The sequence below is a fragment of the Pipistrellus hanaki genome, assembly GCF_964339955.1.
Source record: "Pipistrellus hanaki genome assembly, chromosome: 16".
Lineage (NCBI taxonomy): Eukaryota > Metazoa > Chordata > Mammalia > Chiroptera > Vespertilionidae > Pipistrellus > Pipistrellus hanaki.
Window position 1 is genome coordinate 48,200,753 of NC_140518.1, and position 24,059 is coordinate 48,224,811.

The 24,059-nt window shown below is 46.9% G+C and overlaps 1 protein-coding gene across 5 annotated transcripts in view; it reads left to right on the forward strand.

Moving 5' to 3' along the window:
- Nucleotides 1–24,059, forward strand: part of SPECC1 (sperm antigen with calponin homology and coiled-coil domains 1) — a 212,778-nt gene that overhangs the window by 167,790 nt on the left and 20,929 nt on the right. For all 5 annotated transcript variants that reach the window (XR_014792949.1, XM_084861498.1, XM_084861499.1 and 2 more), the window contains 2 exons: nucleotides 2,835–2,991; nucleotides 10,497–10,599. Coding sequence is in view for 4 of the 5 variants with exons in the window: in XM_084861498.1 (XP_084717624.1) it covers nucleotides 2,835–2,991; nucleotides 10,497–10,599 (260 nt within the window). In the remaining variant the exon portion in view is untranslated. The remainder of the gene's footprint in view (nucleotides 1–2,834; nucleotides 2,992–10,496; nucleotides 10,600–24,059) is intronic.

Here is a 24,059-nt window from a genome sequence, read left to right on the forward strand (position 1 = left end):
AGCCTGCTCCGCGCAGTGCCTTCTCCTGTGCAGGGTGCCGGGCCACGTCCGGCTGTGGGAGCTGTGCTTGTTTGTTTTATACTAAATCTCAGGGGGGAAATATTTTAAGAAAGAAAAATCATATCTGATTCTGACAGTCTATTCCTTCCATAATTTCTAAAATAGAACTTCTGAGATATTTCTGTCTTTGAGAATAACCCTCATCCACATATTATTGAAAGTCACATCCTGACAAGGAATTGCTGGTTGTAGCTGAATTCCTCAGTGTCACATGTTCACTCCTGCTCTGCCTCCCCCACTGGAAGCCAGTCACACAGAGTTACAGGGCACACGGCTACAGGGCACATGGTTACGGGGCACACGGTTACAGGGCACTTGGTTACGGAGCACGCAGTTATGGGGCACGCGGTAACAGAGTACACGGTTATGGGGCACACGGTTACAGGGCACACGGTTACGGGCACTCAGTTACTGAGGACACTGTTACAGGGCACACGGTTACGGGGCACACGGTTAGGGGCACATGGTTACAGGGCACTCGGTTACGGGGCACTCAGTAACGGGACACTCGGTTATGGGGCACGTGGTTACGGGGCCTGGGTTACTGGGGACACAGTTATGGGGCACACGGCTATTGGGCACATTGTTACAGGGCACTCAGTAACGGGACAATTGGTAACGGGGAACACAGTTACAGGGCACTCAGTAATGGGGCACACGGTTACGGGGCACTCGGTTACGGGGGATCAGGAGAGGGATGCTGGGTTTGAACCGGCACTGTCACCTGCCGCCCTGCTGTGGCCATGCCATCCCACCTCAGTGCAGTGGTCTCTCCTCTCCAAAGTGCAAAGCACGCTGTCTGCTGGTAGACGCTGCCAGGGAGGAGGGGACTCGGCCCCCAGCCGGGTGCTGCAGCAGGCTCGCTCTTGTCCGGCCCCCCTGTCTGCACACCGGCTCACCTGCAGGCAGAGACCTGAGCAGCAGTGAAGGTTGTCCGGAGTACACACCTCAGCCGCGTAGGTAGAAGTCCTTTGCTTTTACGTTAAGACAGAACTTCTGTAACGTGGTGTGAACAAAAAGTACATTCCCACTGCACTTCTTTGCTGTCATGGTCAGATGTGGACAGATTTAATTCTGAAAATAGTTGTTTCTGTAAGGTGAGTTTCCCTCTTTGATTGTAAATTCTTTTACCTTACTACCTTATTTTCCCCTCTGAGTTCCGTTTGCTTGTTCATGGCTTGAGGACTTTAGAGTGAATAAATACTGACAGCAGGAATCTAAGTTCCCTGGGCCTGTGCGCTGCAGGTGACAAGTGAGACCCAGCCCTACAGCAGCTACTCGGCTCCGGGACCAGGAGCGTTCTCCTCATTTCCCCGCAATGTGGCCTCTCGGTCATGAGGCTGGTGATGGCTCCGATTCACAGCTTCATAAAGACACCATGAAGGTTTGCAAAGGCTTTTGCTTCATAGTACTGATGCCAGGAAGAAGGAAATGGTGGCCAAGGACCAGTGGGTAGTCCAGGGTTGGCAGAGTGAGAAAGACAGCGAAGGGGTGAGTGAGGCCCAGAGCAGGTGGTTATTCCTGTGTCAACGGAGGGTGCCAGGGAGCAGCTTGCCTGTAGGCATAGTGCTGGGCGTCTTAGGCACATGTGGCTTTGATTGTGGTAAATACCTATGACACAGCATTTATTATCTTAACCATTTTCAAGTGTAGTAGGTGAACCTTAAGTCACAATATTTGTCTTTTCCGTTCTTCCAGCTTTGAAATTCCCATTTGTGTAGAGAAAGCCTTCTAATTGACAGGTAAATGCTGACGCTGAGACCACAGCAGCCGGTGCCTCCAGTGACTAGTTGTTTGCAACGCCCCACTCCCCACCGGCACCTGTCTCCCCACCGGGCACCTGTCTGCGGCGACTGTTTACTCTCTGAGAGGGATTACCGTGAAAACCGCTTGCTTTCAGGCTGGACAACACTGAGTCATCAGAGACTGTAGAAATGGGATTAGTGTGTTTTTGTTGTTTTCTTCAGTGGTGTAAACACTGTTTTCCCTGCGCTTCCAGCTCCCCATAATTGGTGGCTGTTAGTGTACAAACAGTATTTTCTTCCATGACTATTTAAGGGGCCGAGGGGGTGACTGAGGGCTCGCCTGTGGCACTGAGCAGGCACTTCATTCTCCGAGCTCCCCTTTCCTTTGTCAATACAAACTAGACAGCCCAGAACGTTCTCGCCGGATGCCTGGCCGATGAGAACTGTCAGCTGGAATCAGCCTGCTTTGTTACCTGTGTTGACTCAGACGAATGTGACAGCAGAGAGGAGCCTGAAGAGAATTCCTTTTACTTCTTTTTAGAAAGCCAGGGGTTTTCGCCTGTAAAATAATTGTCATTCTTGGTGCCCAGCTCTGTCTGCTGCCACTGTGAGCTGATGGTCCCTTAGGCACCTTCCTGCCAGCCCCCTCTCAGATGCCCATCAGTGAAAACCGCGTACCGGCCTCGAGGACAGCGCTGGCCTTGTGGGCATTGGCCTGTGCAGGGGCACAGGCTCTTAAAAAGGGCGCAGGTCCAGCGCTCTGGTGCATCTTGAAATCCTGAATGGTTTTTAAAAAGGGGTAATTTGGCATTAGTCCTTAGAATTATATAGTCATCCCTGCCTGAGCAGTCCTTTCTAGAAAATATCACTTCCCTACTTGCATTTCTATTGCTTATCTAGAAACTGTGTCTGTTATCTGTTTGTATTTGGAATAAAATGAGAATTGTACTGTACAATGGTACTGCACGGTACAACGTTTTAAAAAGTGCGATGCCTTCGGGAGTAGTGATCATGCTGTTGTGCACACAGGTCTTCTGAAGGGAAGAGCTGACACCCTGAAGCCAGACCCTTATCTCCGCAAGAGCCCCTCCCTGGAGTCGCTGAGCAGACCCCCGGCCCTGGGCTTCGGAAGCACACGGCTGCTGAGCACGTCCACCGGGGGCCTGAGGCCACCCAGCAAACTCAGGTACCACGTCTGAGAAAGCAGACAGCGGGCCGATGCCCTGTGTTCTTCCTTCGTCTGTCTATTCCTTATGTTACAGAATTTACCAGGCAACTGAAAAATACACGGGCGAACCCGGAGATACAGGAAACCCATTAAGTTCCAGATGCACTAGTTCCAAATGCTGAGCAAGCCAACATGGAGGGAGCTTTCTCTCATACCCTTCGGTTTCTTTGTCCCCAAATAAGGATCAGACTTCAGACCTTCCCAGGTTTTGCAAAAAGCCCCGTGTGTTGGGATGGGGGCCGTGAGACCACACCTAAAGGCCTGGCCTGGCGCCAGCGCTGACACCTTCTCCGGGGGTTGTGTTTGGTTCATGGTTTATGGCCTCTGCAAAATGGGAGTTTTAAGTAAATCGGTCTTGCAAGACCAGATAATTAAGGGAGGAGCAGTGACTAGACTATATAGGCTGCCAGAGATGTGCATTAGGGATATCGATTAACCAGGTACAGAGTTAGGCTGCTAGGTCCCTCACTCCACAAAAAAATTTCTTATTTTTCTCATCAGCCCTGCTCCCCCTAAACCCTAACCCTAACCTCCCACCCCCCGAACCTTCAAGCTGATTTCCAGCCTTGGGGATTCAATAGAAGACTCAGAGCTAGGGAGTGGGGTGTTCAGCAGCGTGAGTTTTTTCATTTTTATTACCCAAGGGATTGTGGTCGCAGTCCAGAGACCTGGTCTGGAGTAACATCCGGGGCTTCAGGGCTTACTGATTCCATTAGCTGTTCTAAACCTGTTGGCTTCTTAGCGGAAGGGAAAGGGAGTCTGCACGGGTTTCTTCATCTCCAGCTTCAGAGCAGTTGGAGTGGTGAGAAGCATGTCTTTCCTTATCACTTATGGACACTTTACTTCTACACATACTTCCTGAGTGAAATGGTCAAGACGCAGCGCCTGCCTTCAGGAGGGAGAGGATCTGGGCAGTAGAGGCAGAGTGACGTGAGGGCTGTGGGGCAAGGACCGAGCTGGTGCTCGGCGCTGCTGTGGGACCAGAAGCCGGGAGAGGAGGCAGCAGTTCTGGGGCGCCTGCAGGGATCCGGGCCAGGCCGTGAGCCGGAGCTGCGGCTGCAGTGGTTGAGGGTCTGGTGCAGGTGTGGTAGCTTTCCGCCAGGAGGGGCTGGGAGGTGGGTCCTTAGGACATCACTCCAGGAAAGGCCGGTGGGAGCCACGGTGCAAATGCCAACATCAGATGCTGGCACTCGTTTTGGTAAAGCAGTGGGACCCACCAGGTCTGGTTCTGATGTGTGTAGTGGTAGTAGGACAGTGAACAGTGGCTGCAGAAATGGGAGGGGCATTGCTAAGGGTGCCTCAGCGGGAGGTGAGGGCTGGAGTGGGCGATGAGCAGGAGAGACCGCGGGTGGGCACAGAGGCCATCTTTGCTCTCAATCTCTGCCACCGCCTCCCTCCATCACGTCTCTGCCCCCGCCTTCCTCCATCACATCTCTGCCCCCGCCTCCCTCCATCACGTCTCTGCCCCCGCCTCCCTCCATCACGTCTCTGCCCCCGTCTCCCTCCATCACGTTTCTGCCCCCGCCTCCCTCCATCACATCTCTGCCCCCGCCTCCCTCCATCACGTCTCTGCCCCCGCCTCCCTCCATCACGTTTCTGCCACCGCCTCCCTCCATCACGTCTCTGCCCCCGCCTCCCTCCATCACGTCTTTGCCCCCGCCTCCCTCCATCACATCCTGCTCTCCGCGTGGAGCCAGCCCCTGGGACACAGTGCTTCCTGTGCAGCCGTGTCAGAAAGCTCCACGTGGGTCCACATCCCACCCCTCTCCGTTCTCCTCCAGCTGCCCTCGGCCACCCCACCCCCGTGTGCAGAAGGTCCCTGTTCTTCCTCTGCCTTTGCAGCATGATGCGGGCACTTCTGGTGCCACCGAGGCTCCGGCCGCAGTGCCTGTCTGGTGGCCGTGAACTCGTGAACACCTCTCCTTCCAGGACAGACTGTGCAGGAGGTTTCACTGACCCCCTGAGGCCATCAGCACTCCTTTCTCTGCCTTTGGCATCTCCGCTCCTTTGGGTGTTTAATTCACTCTGCAGAGCAGCATGTCTTCGCCCTTGTTAAGACTAATTAGTGGACATTAAATTCTTTGTGTTACTTTTTTTTTTAATATATTTTATTGATTCTTTACAGAGAGGAGGAGAGAGGGATAGAGAGCTAGAAACATCGATGAAAGAGAAACATCGACCAGCTGCCTCTTGCACACCCCATACCAGGGATGTGCCCGCAACCAACGTACATGCCCTTGACTGGAATCGAACCTGGGACCTTTCAGTCCGCAGACCGACGCTCTACCACTGAGCCAAACCGGTTTTGGCTTTGTGTTACATTTTTATGGCATTCTCAACTTCTTGTGTTGTGGTACACCTATAGCATTTCACTCAATAAACAGGTAGATATTAAAAATTGGTAGATAGCTCAGCTGGCATGGATCAATGGTTGAGAGTCAACCTATGAACCAGGAAGTCACAATTCAATTCCTAGTCAGGGCACATGCCCGGGTTTTGGGCTCAATCCCCAGCAGGCAGCCAATCAGTGATTCTCTCTCATCATTGATGTTTTGATTTCTCTCTCCCTCTCCCTTCCTCTCTGTAATCAATAGTAAAAAAATATTTATTAAAATGAAACAAAAGAATGGGTAAGTAGATGAGTATACAGAATTGGCTATTTTAGGAGTAATGGCTTTTTAACAGACATTACAACTACCATTATGAATATTATAAAAGGATTTTTTGAAGTCTTAGTAAGTTCAACTCTTGCCATATATTTCAGTAGTCATTATTTGGGCCCAAATAAATGAAGTCATATCATTCAGAGGTTTAATTAAAAGCTTCAGGTATTACATGTCAGTCTCGTTTATGTGCAAGAGATTGAAATAATCAAAACAGGTTTTAAGGGCCAAAATTAGTGCTATTCTGAAATGGCTCTGTTACACTTTATTTTTTTCTAGGTTCTCTTTTCTTTGTGCCAGAAATGCATACAAAAAGAGCTATTTATACTATACCCTTAATCATGAAAGCTTAAATTAGTAAAATTAATTTGTTACTTGTTTTTATATTCATGTCACTGAGAAAAACCAATGGCAGGATAGAAATTATCTTGGAAGTTCTCATCCTATTATTAATTCTTTTTTTTTTTTTTTTTTGCAATCATATCTAGGTAGCTCTGTTGTTGTTTTTTTGTTTGTTTGTTTTTTCTCTGTTTAGCCATTTCATATAGAAGGAGGACACACAGATCATGGCAATGCTGATCTATCCCACAAGCATAGCCACTGGAATCTATTGGGAGAAAACGTGGCAGTCAAATGGGAAAGGTAGCTCTGTTTCTAAAAGAAAGCTGTTCGGTAAATGTTTTAGTCACCCATTTACACAGAAACTCCCTCCCAATGTTCATTTAGTCTTCCCTAGTTTGTCAGGCCTAGACATTCAACTCCAAGAAATGGAATAGGTCCAGGCAGGCACAGCAAACACAAGCAAAGTCACTAAACTTCATAGTTAGAAGAAACTTGTGGGTTTGAGCTTACAAATGTGTCAGATAGAAGGAAAGGTAGGCATCACGTTTTACAAGAACATTTTAATTCAAGTATAAAGTTTTCCTTAAAGCCTCCCTACCTTGATGCAGATTCTCACAGTCTAGACTCATCCCATTACTCCTTTTAAATCATTTAAAATGTTTATTAAATATTGGATGGATACAGAATAATAATAAAATATGTGTAAAGTATAAGGAATATCAACCCAATGGAGGGCAACCTGGACACCCACCTTCCAGTTTAAGGGAAACGAAAATTAATACTTTTGAACTTCCTGTCAGCCCCTGCCATTTGCAGTACCTCCTGCCCCTTCCTTGCCCTCCTCCAAGGTCACCACCATTCTGAACTCTGTGTGTTTTTTCTGCTTTTCTTTACAGCTTCTCCATGTATTTTGTATACCCAAACAATACAAATAGCATTTTAATTAAGTTGCATATTTAAATTTTATTTATTCATTTAATCCTCACCTGAGGATATTTGTATTACTACTGACTTTTAGAAAAAGAGGAGAGAGAGAGAGAGAGAGGAGAGAGAGAGAGAGAGAGAGAGAGAGAGAGAGAGAGAGAGAGAGAGAGAATATGAGAAACAAATGTGAGAGAGTTTTGCCTCCCATACTAGCCCCAACCGGGGATCAAATCCAAAATCTAGGTATGTTCCCTAACCAGGTATCAAACCCACACCCTTTGGTGTCTGGTCTGATGTTCCATCTGGCTGAGCCACCTGGCCAGGGCATGTTTACAACTTTGTGCATACACACATTGTGGGAGTTAATTCAAAATTGTTCCTGCTGTTCATTCAGGTTATTACATACATCTGTAATTCATTGGTTTTTATTGCTGAATGGTATTCTGTTATGTAAATGTCCCCAGTTTATCATTTTCCTGATAATGTGCGTTTGGTTGTTTCCAGTTTTTGCTGTTATAAAAAGGGCTGCTGTTGGCGGTTGTTGCCAGCAACTGGACTTCGGTTTAGAAACCTCAGTACTTGAATTCTAGCTAAGAAAGGCTTCAGAGCCAAGACTCAAACTGCAAGAAGCAGTTTATTTAGACAGTCACAGGGTAGAATGAGTGAGCTATAGAAGAAAGGGGTCAGGAAACAAGCGACAGAGGCAAAAGCAGAGCCCTTGGAGCTTAGGGGGAGAGGCAAGGAAACCATGGGGAAAGGCAGGCTGTGCTCCCAGAGAGGGCCTTGCTGGTCCGCCATCGTAAGGGCGTCCGGGGGAAGCCCCAGGGGAGGATCTCAATAGAGTATTGGTCACCTTTCCAGGGGTGTCCTTTCAGGGTCATGGTCCCCACTGATTGGTCGGCACCAGGGCAAAGTGTCATTTGTCACTGTAGCTGGTCTTAAGGTCAGTCCCTTGTCTGGTTTTGCCTCTTTTCTGGGCCTGGAGCAGAAACACAACTGATGTTATCCTAGGGGTTAATGCTTAAGGCCGTGGTCGGCAACCTGGGGCTCTCCAGCCACATGCGGCTCTTTGGCCCCTTGAGTGTTCTAACGCCACTTCTTCAAAATAGACTCATCCAGGCCGAAAGCCAATGTCTGCGCGTGGGCCACAAAGTTTCAGTCGCACTGTACATGTGCGCCCACACGTGGTATTTTGTGGAAGAGCCACACTCAAGGGGCTGAAGAGCCGCATGTGGCTTGCAAGCCACAGTTTGCCAACCACTGGCTTAAGGGATTGGTCACGCAAGGACCCACACAAAGTTACTTGAAGCCACTTTTCAGCCTTTTGTTCCTCCTCCCAGGGGGTCTACCACATGACTAATGACATGCCAAGAGTGGAAAGGTCAGGGAGGGTCCGAGCTGCATGACGAGGGGTGTGCTGGGAGGAAACTCAATGGGGTTTGAGGTCCTTGTTTTCCCAGTTTTGCCTTTGCTAGGCACTGGGGGCTCTCTGCCCTGGTGACCTGTTCCTTGCCCATCGTCTTTGCTGTCCTCATGCCTGTCCTCCTGCCCACCACACTGCTGTGAACACTCTTGTGTCGCGGTGATGTACGTGCAAATGGGGTAAATCCTGCTGCTCTGATGTGCCGCTACTACAGTTCACCCTCCAGACATGTCCTGCCCTCTGTTCTGCTCTCTCCCTGCTCTCCTGCACACAGTCCCGGGAAATCGCGGACTACCGTGTTTCCCCGAAAATAAAACATCCTCCGAAAATAAGACCTACTTACAGGTTTCCTTCTGAGTGAAATATAAGGCATCCCTCCTAAAATAAGCCCCCCCCCCAGGCTAAACATGAGAGTTTTGGTCCACTGATTCTTAAAGAAATGGAGTCACAAGAAATTCACCAGGAAATTCAGGAATTGGATTGTTTTGATGATGTTCCAGAAGATGATGACATGATTGTCATTGAATAAATGAGTAAATTCTTGATACTATAGGATTCACAGTTTGTCTGGTTTGTGTTGACAACTACCGTACTACCGTACCGTATGCAGGTAATAAATTTCCTTTATTTTCATTTAACAATAAATGTGTACCGTGTTCTTCTTCATGGAAAAATAAGACATCCCCTGAAAATAAGACCTAGTGCATCTTTGGGAGCAAAAATTAATATAAGACACTGTCTTATTTTTGGGGAAACGGTATTCCAGTGGGATGGGACTATAAATCCTTCTTCCCTGGCTTCCTCATGGAAGAAACCGTGTGATCTTAAGTCCCTTTTCAGAATTTGGGAGTTTTAGGCAGCATAACATTAACATAGACATTTACAGAAAAACTAGAGGCCCGGTGCATGAAATCCGTGCACAGGAGTGTGTGTCCCTCAGCCTAGCCTGCACCCTTTCCAATCTGGGACCCCTCGAGGGATGTCTGACTCCCCCTTAGGGGGATCAGTAGGATTGGGACTAAAGGGGCAGTCGGACATCCCTCTCACAATCCAAGATGGCTGGCTCCCAACTGCTCACCTGCCTGCCTTTCTGATTGCCCCTAAGTGCTTCTGCCTGACAGCCTTATCACCCCTAACCACTCCCCTGCCAGCCTAATTGAAACTGCTCCCCTGTCAGCCTGTTTGCCCCTAATTGCCCTCCCCTGCAGGCCTGGTCCCCCCAACTGCTCTCCCCTGCAGGTCTGGTCCCCCCAACTTCCTTCCTCTGCTGGCCTGGTCACCCCTAATTGCCCTCTCCTGCTGGCATGATCACCACAACTGCCCTCCCTTGCAGGCCTGGTCCTTCCCAACTCTCTCCCCTGCTGCCCATCTTGTGGCGGCCATCTTGTGTCCACATGGGGGCAACCATCTTGTGTTGTAGTGATGGCCAATTTGCATATTACTCTTTTATTAGATAGGATTGAGTATGGGCACTTGAACTCTTGCTCCTGGAAAATCACTTCCTTTGGCTAAATGGGGCTCAGAATTGAGTTACTGTACCAAGAATGGAAGAGCATTGGTATCACCTTTGGAGTTTGAAAGCCGCCTTTTGAGTAATTGTTACATACTTTTGCCTTTCACCTCCATTCCCAGCGTCTCACCCACAAGCAGCCAATCTAGTGTTTTTGATCCGCATTTGCCGCAGTTTGCTGACCACTGCCTTCTACCCTACCTTTTATATACATGCAGACATAAGTGGGACCCTAACAAGTGAGTTCTATAGGTATCTTTAATTAAAATGATACTATACTAAGTAAACAAATAAAAGGCTAGATGGCTAGAGTAATAGGTGGACTTAACATTTTTTTTAAAAGACCTATTATATATACTTTTAATAGTCAAGAAAGACAATCTAATTTTTCTTTCTTATCCTGAGACATTAAAATGTATTGCTAATCTGACTAATTTGGTTGTTGTTGTTTTGTGTGTGTGTGTGTTTGTTTGTTTTTTTTGGAGTCTTACTGGAATGACCTAGACTTCTGCTTTTCTAATAAAGTTATTTATTTATTATATATTTGAGGGCTCTAAAAACTCACATCTTCTCTTTGCTGTGTGCTCCCCTTTCCAACTAGTGTGGGAAGAAGAGACCCTCTGGCTGCCCTGGCCCGGGAGTACGGTGGCTCGAAGCGCAACGCTCTGCTGAAGTGGTGCCAGAAGAAGACAGAAGGCTACGCGGTAAGGGGTGTCCACCGCTTCCAACCGCTCTGGCTCTGGTGTCCAAGCCACTGTGTGTTCCGTGTGTCCTGTGCTCTCTAGGCCGGTGATGGCGCTGCCATCTTTCGGGGCTGCCGGTTGCAGTTGTGCGTGGCCCAGAGGTATCCAACAGCGGCTGGTGGGCTGGGAGCCAGTCTGCACTCCAGCCCCGCGCCTGTCCCGAAGTGCGGAACCGTCTCCTGCGGGAGGGCTCCTCTGCTCAGAGGAGGCGTAAACTCCCCAAGCAGCACCCGGCCGGCCGCTTCGGCTTTTGTGGAATCATCTTCCCAGAAAGGGCCCTTATAAATCTCTTTCCTGATTCCCTCCAGGTCCCGCCTAGCTGAGCCTTCAGCATTTCTCTGTTCCTTTAAGAGTTGTTTGCATTTAGTTTAGGAATTTCCATTTACCAGAGCAGTGTTTTCTGTGGAAGTTAGACAAAGTAATACCTGATGTGATGTAAGCTTTTCCATTAGGACCGTGGCACACAGAGATAAGTGCATCAGACAGTTTCAGGAACAGCCGCACCACTGCAGAAATCCAGCCCCGCCCCTCCCGCCGGTGACAGCTGCCGTTATCTCCCTCAGAGCTTTCTGCTAAAGTGTACACCCCACATGCTAACTTAGTTTTGTCTGCATTTGAACTTTATAGAATGAAATTTTAACTGTAATATTGCACCTGCCATTTGGGGAGATTTTGTGTTTTAATGATCAGATGATCAGAATGAAGTTTCTGCTGCCCCACGGGTGGGGGTGAGCATGAATGCCGCCTCCGGGGAGGGAAATATGTGCCAGGAATCTCAAACATGAGTGCCCTTTAGCTCAAGAATTGTGTTTCCAGAAAGTAATTGTGAAGACTATGAGGATACAATTTTGAACAAGTTGATTACAGTTTTATTATTTAAAGTTATTTTTAAAGAACTAGAAATAATACAGATTTCTAATAATAGGGGAATCAAGCTTAAGAATCTTGCTTTGTGAAAATATATTTAAAGGAACTAGAAAAAGTGTGTCCATTATATTAGGTCGATAGGTTCTAAAGCAATATAGTATGCTTCCAATTCTGTAAAAATTATTTATATAAATGTTATATTAACATTAACAGCAGTTATCACTGGATGAGTACTTAAATTTTATTCATGCTTTCCTGTGAATTTTTCATTTTCTGCAATGAGCATGTAAGTTTTTAACAGAAAGAAATATTTTAATTGCATCTTTTTAAAGGAAAGAAGCCAGATCCAAAAGGCTGCATATTATATGGTTTCCTTTGTATGAAATGTCCAGTGTGAGCAAAGTCACAGGTCAGAAAGTAGATTGGAGGCTGAGGGCGGGAGGCCAGGAAGTGGCTGGGCACAGGTTTCTTTGGTGATGATACACTTGTGCTGGAATTAGTGTGTTGGTTGTATGACCTGTGACTCTACTAAAAGCTACTGAATTGTACATTTTTAAAGGGTAAAGTCGCCTGGCTGGCATGGCTCAGTGGTTGACCTTTGACCTATGAACCAGGAGGTCACGATTCAATTCCCAGTCATGGCACATGCCTGGGTTATGAGCTCAATCCCTAGTGTGGGGCATGCAGGAGTCAGCCAATCAATGATTCTCTCTCATCATTGTTTCTATCTCTCTCCCTCTCCTTTCCTCTCTGAAATCAATAAAAAATATTTTTTAAAATACATAAATAAAATGGTAAAATTTATGATATGTGAAATATCTTAATAAACCTGTTATTAATTTTTAAAGGGCAATTAGAAGAGCTAATATGGGGGATCTGAGATGGATAAGGGCAGAGCGGTAGAAACTGCTATTTAAATTATAAATCTCATCAAAATAACTTTAAACATACCTGTGTATTACTTGGTATAATAAAAAAGAATTGAAGTAAAACAAAATGAGAGAGATGCAAGGTATGTTGGTTTTTATTTGGTAGGTGGGATCCACAGGTAATCGTGTCATTGTTATGATTCAGAGCCCAAATATATTTTTTGTATCAAATGTTATATAATGACATAATTTAGAGGCAAAAGTTTGAATGAAACAGCTATAAAAGTATATTATAATCAACTGGAGGCCCAGTGCATGAAATTTTGTGCACTGGAGGGGGATCCCTCAGCCCAGCCTGCACTCTTTCGCAGTCCAGGATCCCTCTGGGGTGTCTAACTGCCAGGACCCCTGGCTCCTTACTGCCCACCTGAAGTGGAGGCAGGAGAGGCTCCCACCACCATTGGCTCACCAGCCGTGAGCCCAGCTTCTGGCTGAGTGGCGCTCCTGTGTGGTAGCGTACTGACCCCCAAGGGGCAGCTCTTACGTCATAGCAACCGGTTGTTCTGCCATTTGGTTGAGTCTATGGATGTCCGACTGCCAGCTTAGGCCCTCCCTAAGCCATCAGTCAGATATCCCCTGAGGGCTCCTGGACTCCAAGGGGGCGCAGGCCAGGCTGAAAGACCCTCCCCTCCAAGTGCAGGAATTTCGTGCACTGGGCCTCTAGTATAGAATAATTAAACCAGATCTTTCTGAGGAAATTTTGAAAGTGAAAGAACAGGGCGCCTAAGGCATCACAGTGTGCAGAACGGGCTTGGGAGCCTGCAGGGTAGGCCCCTCCATCTCTCTGCCAGCCACTTCACAGCCATGTGGCAAGCCGATTTTTATAACAGCATCTTTTTAATTAAAATATAAACATAAATGACTGATAAAGCTTTTTTAGAAAAAGTGACACTTTCCCAAATAATGTCTTTTCCCTGATTTGTACGTGCTATAACTCAGAATTTTTTCACTTTGGCCTGGCCTTTTTAGAGACTGTAAAAATGAACGTTTATATCATTAGAGCTCTGCTGTTTGAGGTAGAGACATGGAGGAATGTGGGTGTGGTCCTGGTACTCTGGATTTAGGTCCTGCAATATTTCTAAATGAGCTTGATTGGAGCACAGTCACCTGGTCACTCACTTATTGCCTGTAGCTGCTTTTACACGGAAAGTGCACAGGAATGTAAAACTATGACTTTTAAAACCAAAACTCTTCTGTACCTGGGCCTGTAACAGAAGTTGGCCGGCCCCTCCCTTAGATAAATATGTACACGGTATCCTGCTGTTCACATCCCATTTGGTCCTTGCATGGTAGTAAGAAGCAAGTGTTCAGATAGCAAGAGACTTAAACATTTATGGTTTCTGTAGCAAGAAATCGCCTGGCAGGGGACACACTCACAAAGGCACAAATAAGGTATCATTGAACCTGCTTCTAGCCAATTAGCTAGGAGCTCCATATTCTTTCCTGTTAGAGAAAAGGCAGCCTTTGTCTTGTTCCAAGCAAGCCTTATTTTGCATCTGGAAAGAGCACCCTGTAGCTGGCCAAGTTCTGTTTTTCCTCTCCGCATTCCCACAGGCAGCACATGTGCGTCCAGTGCCAGCGGCCTGCGCGGTGCAGGCCGTTTGGGGCTCCAGCTGTTTTCCTTCTTGAGACAGGACCCTTGAGAGCCACACGCACAATTCAAAGAATATGAAATGCTTTGTTTTATTTACTGTCATTAAAGTGGTTCTTTTCTGGCCTCATCATAAAGATAGGTTCTCAGTAGACATGACTGTCATTATTGGCCTCCACTCTGTTGCCCTTTTTCACCCGGTGTCTCAGCTTCTGCAGCTGCTTATGGCACATCTTGATTTGTGTAGACATTTCATTTTTTAAATATATTTTTATTGACTTTAGAGAGGAAGGTAGAGGGGAGAAGGAAAGAGAGGGAGAATCATTGGTTGGCTACCTCTTGCACACCCCACACTGGGCATCCAGCCCTCAACCCAGGCATGTGCCCTGACCAGAAATCAAACCATAGCCTCCTGGTTCATAGGTCAATGCTCAACCACGAGCCACGCCAGCCGGGTTGTGTGGACATTTTAAATGGCACTATGTATTGTTCTATATTCTAAGGCAAGTAGAGTTTATTTGGAAAGTGAAGTTGAAAGGCTTTATTTCGCAAGCTGTGGTGGACATACAATCAGCTCTCGGTAATCCATAAACCCACTCGGCTTTGTATCCTGAGCTGCATGCTTACGAGCCCCTTTCCCATTCTCAGTTGTTTGTGCATGTATGAAACTGTGAGTAATAATAATTGTTTTTTAACAAAAATGTAAGTTAAAGAGTGTGGAAATACCAGGGAGGTTGTCTGCACAGCAGATGGGGTGGGATTCTCCCACCTTCCTCTGTGGTACGTGGTCAGAGGAGCAGACCTCACGTCGTGCACAGCCTGAGCTGGCCAGCCCGCCTCTTCCCAAGAGTTTGGAAGGAGAACTGAGAGCAAGCTTACTCTAGAGCAAGCATGTGAAACTCAAAGGCTAACACGGGCCAAATAGACGAGGTTTAAGTTTATGTGGCTGCAAAAAAAAACCAAAAGCTTCAGTTTCCATAGAAACGTAGGTTTATTTCAATAGAGACATGCTGAATACAAAGAGCTGAAATAAATGAATCATCGTTAACATGAAATAAAAGAACATTTTAGTCCTGACTGGTTTGGCTCAGTGGATAGAGCGTCGGCCTACAGACTAAAGGGTCCCAGGTTTGATTCCTATCAAACCTGGTTGAGGGCAGAGAATCCAAGATGGCAGCATAGGGTAGACACCCAAATGCAGGCTACCAAAACAAATTTGAATTTAGAACTGGAAAACAGGGGAAACATCACCCTGAACTGCTGGACGGCTGGCTGAGGGGAGGCTCTACCATCTGGGAAGGAGAGAGAAGGCACGCTGAACCTCAGGAACTATGAAGGTGCGGAGAACTGCGCACGAAAAGGTGGCTGCCAGACTTCGCTGCTGGCTTGCTTGCGGAGCACGGAGAAGGCGGGCCGAGTTCGCTACTGGCTTACTCCCTGTGTGTGGAGAGGGTGGACAGCTAATGCGCGGCTGGCTTCCTTGTTCGGGAGGAAAACAGAACCACCCTATTGCTCTGATAGATGGCCCCAGACAGGGAGAGGCCAGACTGTCGGGCAGTGGGCAGAGATCTCTCAGAGGTGTGTGAAGCCAGCGGCCATTACTGCAGGACTCGGAAACCAGACCCTCGTAGGGAGGGGCTGACCAAAGCTTTTCTGCATCACCCTGAGACTCCGTCCCATCCAAGCGGAGCACAGAAGCCCTTCCAGTGGCTAGCTTTCTCGTTCGCCGCAAATAGGACTCTCCTAGGAAGGGACAGACAGGAATCTAAAGCTTGTCTGCACCTATACCAAAGAGGTTGCGCGTGCCTAAACCAATCTTGCGGGATTCACCAAAGCTTGGCTGTGCCATCCTGAGACTCCGCCTCATCCAAGGGGAATACAGAAACCCTCCTAGCTGAGACAATTCTGATCCTCATAGCCAATTGGCTTGGAGATCAACGCTTCCCAATGATACCAACAACAAGCAAGGCTTTAACAACAAGACTGCACACATAGCCCACAAAAGGCTACACCAAGACTGTCCACTTCAGGTAACTGGGAGGCTGACCCACTCAACCATATAGGACACCTTAGCACACAAAGCCACCCTACCAACTCAGGGAAGCAGCGAAAATACCGAGACAAGGAAACAGATCACAAACAAAAAAATGGAGGACAAGAAGCGACTGGATATAGAGTTCAAAACCACGCTTACAAGGTTTTTCAAAAATTTCCTAGAAAAGGCCGATAAAATAAACGAGACCTATGAGAATATGAAAAGGCATCAACTAGAAATAAAGAATACATTGTCTGAAATAAAAAATATTATACAGAGTCCTAAAAACAGAATAGAAGATCGCAAGAATAAAGTCAAAGATTTGGAACACAAAGAACCAGAGGACACTCCTCCACAGAAGCAAGAAGATAAGAGAATCCAGAAAGTTGAAGATAGTGTAAGAAACCTCTGGGACAATTTCAAGCGAACCAACATCAGAATTATGGGGGTCCCATCAGAAGAGAAAGAGCAAGATACCGAAAGAATACTGGAAGAAATAGTGACAGAAAACTTCCCCCACCTGGTGAAAGAAATAGACTTACAAGTCCAGGAAGTGCACAGGACCCCAAACAAAAGGATTCCAAAGAGGACCACACCAAGACACATCATAATTAAAATTCCAAGAGCAAAAGACAAAGAGAGAATATTAAAAGCAGCAAGAGAAAAGCAGGGAGTTACCTATAAAGGAGCACCCATACGATTGTCAGCTGATTTCTCAACAGAAACCATGCAGGCCAGACGGGATTGGCAAGAAATATTCAAGGTGATGAATAGCAAGAACCTACAGCCAAAAATACTCTATCCAGCAAAGCTATCACTCAGAATCGAAGGCCAGATAAAGAGCTTCATTAATAAAAATTAAAAAATAAAATAAATAAATAAATAAAAGCTAAAGGAGTTCATCACCACCAAACCAGTATTATATGAATTGCTGAAAGGGGTTCTTTAGGAAGAGGAAGGAAGATATAGATAAAACTTATGATCAACAAATACATAACTATCAACAAGTGAAACTAAAAGCCAAGGGAATTAAAAAACCTGATGAACAATATTAATTAGTGAATATAATAGAATCAGAGGTATAGAAGGGGAGTGGACTGACGATTCTTGGGGAAAAGGGGAGAGGGGGGTGCGGGAAGAGACTGAACAAAAACTGCACCTATGGATGGGGACAATGAGGGGTGGGGAAAGGGCAGAGGGTGGGGTGGGAACCGGGTGGAGGGGAGCAATGGAGGGGGGGGGGGGAATGAGGAACATTTGTAATAATATAAACAAAGTTTTATTTAAAAAAAAAAAAAAACCTGGTTGAGGGCACATCCCTGGAAAGGGGTGTGCAGGAGGCAGCTGATCGATGTTTCTCTCTCATCAATGTTTCTAACTCTCTATCCCTCTCCCTTCCTCTCTGAAAAAAAAAAAATCAATAAAATATATTTTTTAAAAATAATAGAACATTTTAATAGAAATTAATATTTTTTTTCTTGAACAGTAACTTATCAGACACTGAATACCTGCACAAATTAATAAGCGTAACACAAATAAACCTATATTTCTTGTTCTCTGAAAGTGAAATATTTCCTGTTGCACACACCAAACAAGTCAGTCCAAGACTAATGATGTGGGAATCGGCTGCTAAAATATTCACTGCTAGTATTAGCGGAGAGAAATGGTGCATCTGCACATAAGGTGCGTAAGGAAAATTAATGCAACCTGATTATAGTCATCAGTCATTAGCGAACGTTGTAGTTCATTATTAATAACTAGAGGCCTGGTGCAATGAAATTTGTGCATGGGTAGGGTCCCTACGATTGGCTGGTGATAAGGGCTGATCACAGCCTTCCAACTGCCAGCCAGGGCCTTCCTTCATTCTATGCTGCCCCTGGTGGTCAGCACACATTATAGTGAGCGATCAAACGTGTGGTCAAACTCCCAAGAGGACAGTTTGATTATTAGGCTTTTATATAGAGAGATTATGTATAACAGACTATCGTAAAAATTAGGTTACAACATTTAGTATGTTTCTTACATACCATTATATTGGTTTGGCCGCAAAAATATTTGTCGTGGACCTTGACATGCTTGCTCTAGAACTCAGGACTCAGGCTGTTGGCAGCTTGTTTCTGCAGAAGAGTGAGTGACAGGCCTGAGATGGCTGTCCTCACAGTCTGTTCAGCATTGGCCTTGATTGGCATCTGCTAACTTGGGTTTCAGGCGGGTTTCCACCACACCCAGCACAGATGAGAGAGGCACTTTGGGCCTGACTGGGGGGCACACGTGCGTGGTTTACACAGAGCACCAGTCTGCCCGGGCGGGAGTCTCTCCAGTTCATATGCTCTTGGGCTGGTGCTAGGATGTCCCTGTATGCCTGTGTGACTCTCTCTTTGATCTTGTGTACCATATCCTATTCTTTCCTTTCTTGTTTTGGTTCCTCTAGTATCTTCCTGAAAAAGGGCTTATGGAAGACAAAATTTTATGACTTTGCATCTTTGTTTACCCTTACACTTGATGGATTTGTTGGATAAAGTGCATTAGGCCATAAAGTCCTTTCCTTTATAATTTTGTAGCCGCCATTGCCCCAGTGCCTTTTAGTTCCCAGTGTGGCAGAGACAACAGAATTGTCCCATTCCTTCGTGTGTAATGAGTTGTCCCCAGGGGCTTGCAGGCTACCCTGGCTGGTCCACATTGTAAAACTCCAGAGCCTGCCTGGCCTTCACTGCACCTCCTCAACAAGATAACTCATGACATAGTTTTTTTTAAATGAGTTTGTTGGCGGTTTCTACTCTGTTTTCTTTCTCCAGAACTCCTCCTAGCCTGGTCCTCTATCTCTCTTTTCAACTTTTTATTCCATTTCTCTGTTTTGCAGTTTTGTTTGAGACACTTCCTTAACTTCATCTTCCCAAATCTATTAAATGTTTTATTTCTGCCATCGTGTTCTTGTATCAGTTCAATTTTTAAATCTTTAATTGTGGTAAAATAAGCATAACAAAATTTACTATTTTAACCATTTTTAAGTGTACAATGCACTAGTTAAGTATAGTCACATTGCTTTGCAACAATCTCTAGAACTTCCTCATCTTGCAAAACTGAAACTCTGTGCCCATTAAGCAACAGTGCTCCGTTCCCTTGAAAACCACCATTCTACTTTCTCTTCCTATGAATTTGACTATCCAGGGACCTCATATAAGTGGGATCACACAGTGTTTGTCCTTTGATGACTTGCTTATTTCTCAAGGCTCATCCATGTCATAGCATGTCGAAATCTTTTTGTTTTGATCCTCACCAAGGCTATGTTTTTTATTTTTAGAGAGAAAGAGGAAGGGGTGTGTGTGTGTGTGGAGGGCGGGGGGGGGGGGGGGGGGAGTGAGAGAGAAACATTAATGTGAAAGAGACACATCAATTGATTGCCTCCCGTGTGCACCCCAACGGTATCGAACCCACAACCTACCTTTAGCCCTGACCAGGAATCAAGCTTTTTGGTGTACAGGATGACACTCAAACCATCTGAGCCAATCTTCCATCTTTACCTGGAAGTCTCAGGATTTAAACATATTAACTCTCAGCCCTGACCTGGTAGAATGTCATCCCACACACCAAAAGGTGGCAGGTTCAATTCCCGGTCAGGGCACATACCATTGCAGGTTTGATCCCCAGTTGAGGCACATATGGGAGGCAACCAATCAATGTTTCTCTCTCACATCAGTCTCTCTCTCTCCCTCCCTCCCCCCTCCCTCCCTTCCTCCCTCCCTTTAAACAAACAATAAGAAACATAGCCTTGCCCTAGCCAGTTTGGCTCAGTGGATAGAGCATCATTCTGTGGACTGAAGGGTCCTAGGTTTGATCCCAGTCAAGGGCACATGCCTAGGTTCCTCCGCAGTGTGGGACTTGCAAGAGGCAGCTAATCAATTATTCTCTCTCATCATTGATGTTTCTATCTCTCCCTTTCTCTTCCTCTCTGAAATCAATAAATATTTAAAAAAACAACAACAACAACACGTATCCCTGCACCCTCTCTAATCGGGGACTCCTGGGGGGATGTCCCACCGCCAGTTTAGGCCCTATCTCACAGGCGGTTGGACATCTCTCTCGAAATCTGGGACCACTGGCTCCTAACCACTCACCTGCCTGCCTGCCTAATGATCTCTAACCCCTCTGCCTGTCTACCTGATCGCCCCTAACCTCTTTGTCTCCCTACCGGATTGCCCCTAACTGCCCTCCCCTGCCGGCCTGATCTTGCTCCCAACTGCTCTCCCCTGTTGGCCTGATCTCTCCCCCAGCTGCCCTCCCCTGCCAGCCCGGTTGTGCTGGCCCGATCTCGCCCCCAAAGACCCTCCCCTGCTGGACTGATCTTGCCCCCCTAACTGCTCTCCCCTGCCAGCCTGATCTTTCCCCCAATGGTCTTACCTTGCCAGCCTAATCTCACCCCCAACTGCCCTCCCCCGCTGGCTTGATCTCGCCCCCAGCTACCCTCCCCTGCCAACCTGGTTGCCCCCAAATGCCCTCCCCCACTGGCCTGATCTCACCACAGCAACCCAGCACTGACTTCCAGTTGGTAGAGCCTTCAGTCATTTTTAATGTTACAGACCTTGCATTTTTATATATTAAGATACATATGCATATGTACATATACTGTCTATACTAATAAAAGAGAAAGATGCAAATTGACCTGCCTTGACAATGCCCACCAGCCAATCAGGAGTGAGTATGCAAATTAACCCAACAAAGATGTCAGTTTAGCCGAAACCGGTTTGGCTCAGTGGTAGAGTGTCGGTCTGCAGACTAAAAGGTCCCAGGTTCAATTCCAGTCAGGGGAATGTACGTTGGTTGTGGGCACATCCCCGGTAGGGGGTGTGCAAGAGGCAGCTGGTCGATGTTTCTCTCTCATTGACGTTTCTAGCTCTCTAGCTCTCTCCCTTCCTCTCTGTAAAAAATCAATAAAATATATATATTTTTTAAAGATGTTAGTTTAATTTGCATACACAGGTGCCAAGCAGCTAGGGGTGGAGCAGAATGCTTGTGTTGTTGCCATGGCGATCTGCACTGTCCCAGCAGCTCCAGGCCTCTGGGCGCCATGAGAAGGTGGAAAGGCAGCTCCGGGTGGAGAAAGGTGGTGCCAGCAGCCAGGGGAAGGAAGGCCCATTTTTTTTTAATAAATCTTTATGTTCATATTATTACAAATGTTCCTCATTCGCCCCCTCCATTGCTCCCCTCCACCAGGTTCCCACCCCACCCTCTGCTCTTTCCCCACCCCCCATTGTCCTCATCCATAGGTGCACAGTTTATGTTCAGTCTCTTCCCACATCCCCCTCTCCCCTTTTCCCCGAGAATCATCAGTTCACTCCCCTTCCATACCTCTGATTCTATTATATTCACCAGTTAATATTGTTCATCAGATTTTTTTTTAATTCCCTTGGTTTTTAGATTCACTTGTTGATAATTATGTATTTGTTGTTCATAGTTTATATCTTTATTTACTTTCTCTTCCGAAAGAACCCCCTCAGCAATTCATATAATTCTGGTTTGGCAGTGATGAACTCCTTTAGCTTTTTTTTATTAGTGAAGCTCTTTATCTGTCCTTCGATTCTGAGTGATAGCTTTGCTGGGTAGATTATTTTTGGCTGTAGGTTCTTGCTGTTCATCACCTTGAATATTTCTTGCCATTCCCACCTGGCCTGCATGGTTTCTGTTGAGAAATCAGCTGACAATCCTATGGGCGCTCCTTTATAGGTAACTCCCTGCTTTTCTCTTGCTGCTTTTAATATTCTCTCTTTGTCTTTTGCTCTTGGAATTTTAATTATGATGTGTCTTGGTATGGTCGTCTTTGAATTCCTTTTGTTTGGAGTTCTGTGCACTTCCTGGACGTGTAAGTCTAATTCTTTCACCAGGTGGGGGAAGTTTTCTGTCACTATTTCTTCCTGTATTCTTTCGGTATCTTGCTCTCTCATCTTCTGGGACCCCCATAATCCTGATGTTGGTTCGCTTGAAGTTGTCCCAGAGGTTTCTTACATTATCTTCAACTTTCTGGATTCTCTTGTCTTCTTGCTTCTGCAGAGGAATGTCTTCTGGCTCTTTTATGTTCCAATTTTTTTTACTTGATTCTTGTGATCTTCCATTCTGTTTTTAGGACTCTGTATAATATTTTTTATTTCAGACAATGTATTCTTTATTTCTTTTTGATCCCTTATTAGTTCTTGTTGATCCCTTTTTATATCCTCATAGGTCTTATTGACCTTTTCTAGGAAATTCTTGAACAACCTTATAAGCGTGGTTTTGAACTCTGTATCCAGTCGCTTCTTTTCCTCCATTTCTTTTGTTTGTGATCTATTTCCTTGTCTCAGCATTTTCACAGCTTCCCTGAGTTGGTAGGGTGGCTTTGTGTGCTAAGGTGTCCTATATGGTTCAGTGAGTCAGCCTCCCAGTTACCTGAGGTAGACAGTCTTGGTGTAGCTCTTTGTGGGCTGTGTGTGCAGTCTTGTTGTTAAAGCCTTGCTTGTTGTTGGTATCACTTGGAAGCGTTTATCTCCAAGCCAATTGGCTATGAGGATCAGAAGTGTCTGTATTTCGCTTGAATGGGGCGGAGTGTCGGGGTGGCACAGACAAGCTTTGTTGAATCCCGCACAATTGGTTACAGGTGCACGCACCTCTTTGGTATAGGTGCAGACAAACTTTAGATTCCTGTCTGTCACTCCCTAGGAGAGTTTCATTCGCTACGAACGAGAAAGCTAGCCACTGGAAGGGCTTCTGTGCTCCGCTTGGATGGGGCGTAGTCTCAAGTGGTGCAGACAAGCTTTGGTCAGCCCCTCCCTACGAGGGTCTGGTTCCTGAGTTCTGCAGTAATGGCCGCTGGCTTCACACACCTCCGAGAGATCTCTGCCCACTGCCTGACAGTCTGGCTGCTCCCTGTCTGGGGCCGTCTATCAGTGCAATAGGGTGGTTCTGTTTTCCTCCCGAACAAGAAAGCCAGCCGCACATTAGCTGTCCGCCCTCTCCGCGCGCAGGGAGTAAGCCATCAGCGAACTCGGCCCGCCCTCTCCGCGCTCCACAAGCAGGCCGGCAGCCAACTTTGCGGCTGCCTTTTTGCGCGCACAGTTCTTTGCACCTTCACAGTTCCTGAGGGTCAGCGTGCCTTCTTTCTCCTTCCCAGATGATAGAACCTCCTCTCAGGCAGCCGTCCGGCGCTTCAGGGTGATGTTTCCCCTGTTTTTCAGTTCTAAATTCAAATTTGTTTTGGTAGCCTGCATTCGGGTGTCTACCCTATGCCGCCATCTTGGTTTCTCTCAGAAGGCCCATTCTTGCACAAATCTTCGTGCTTCAGGTCTCTAGTACACATACACACACACACACACACACACTAGGGGCCCAGTGGGCAAATTCGTTTACCTTTAAAGGAACTGTGGGCTGCGAGGCTGGGGTGGGCATATGGGGCAGGTCTTAGCCCATCCTCCACGCCCCCACCCAGCCCCTCCCACCACGGCCCCAGTCCCATGTCTGCTGGCAGCCCTGCTCCCGCTGCCACCTCTCCCACATGCTGATGGTGCCGGCCCCACTCACACCTACTAATGGTATGGAGCGATTGCGGCTGGCACAAGCAGTGGGTACAAGTGGGGCTGGTGCAGGCAGCGGCAGCTGCCCTCATCGCCCCTCAGGAGCAGGGTTAGGTAGAGAAGCCCTCAGGAGCAATCAGGGCTGGTAGCCACTGCTCACACCCGTTGACAGCTCTGAGCTACTGAGATCGGCTCTGGCACCAGCAGTGGGTGCAAGTGGGGCCCGTGCCAGCAGTGGTTGTGAGCAGGGCTGCAAACACCAGGCTGCACCATGGCATACAGGAGCAAAGAATTTTAAGTAACCACCAGAGGCTCGTCCCGATGACAGCCACCAGCCTTGGTCTGGTGCCCCTGCTCACCTCCTCCACTACCCTGCCTCGGCCGATGCCCACTATGTTCCGTGCTCTGCTGCCTGCTGCCAAAGCCCACCATGTTCCATGAACATCCCCTGGTGGTCAGCA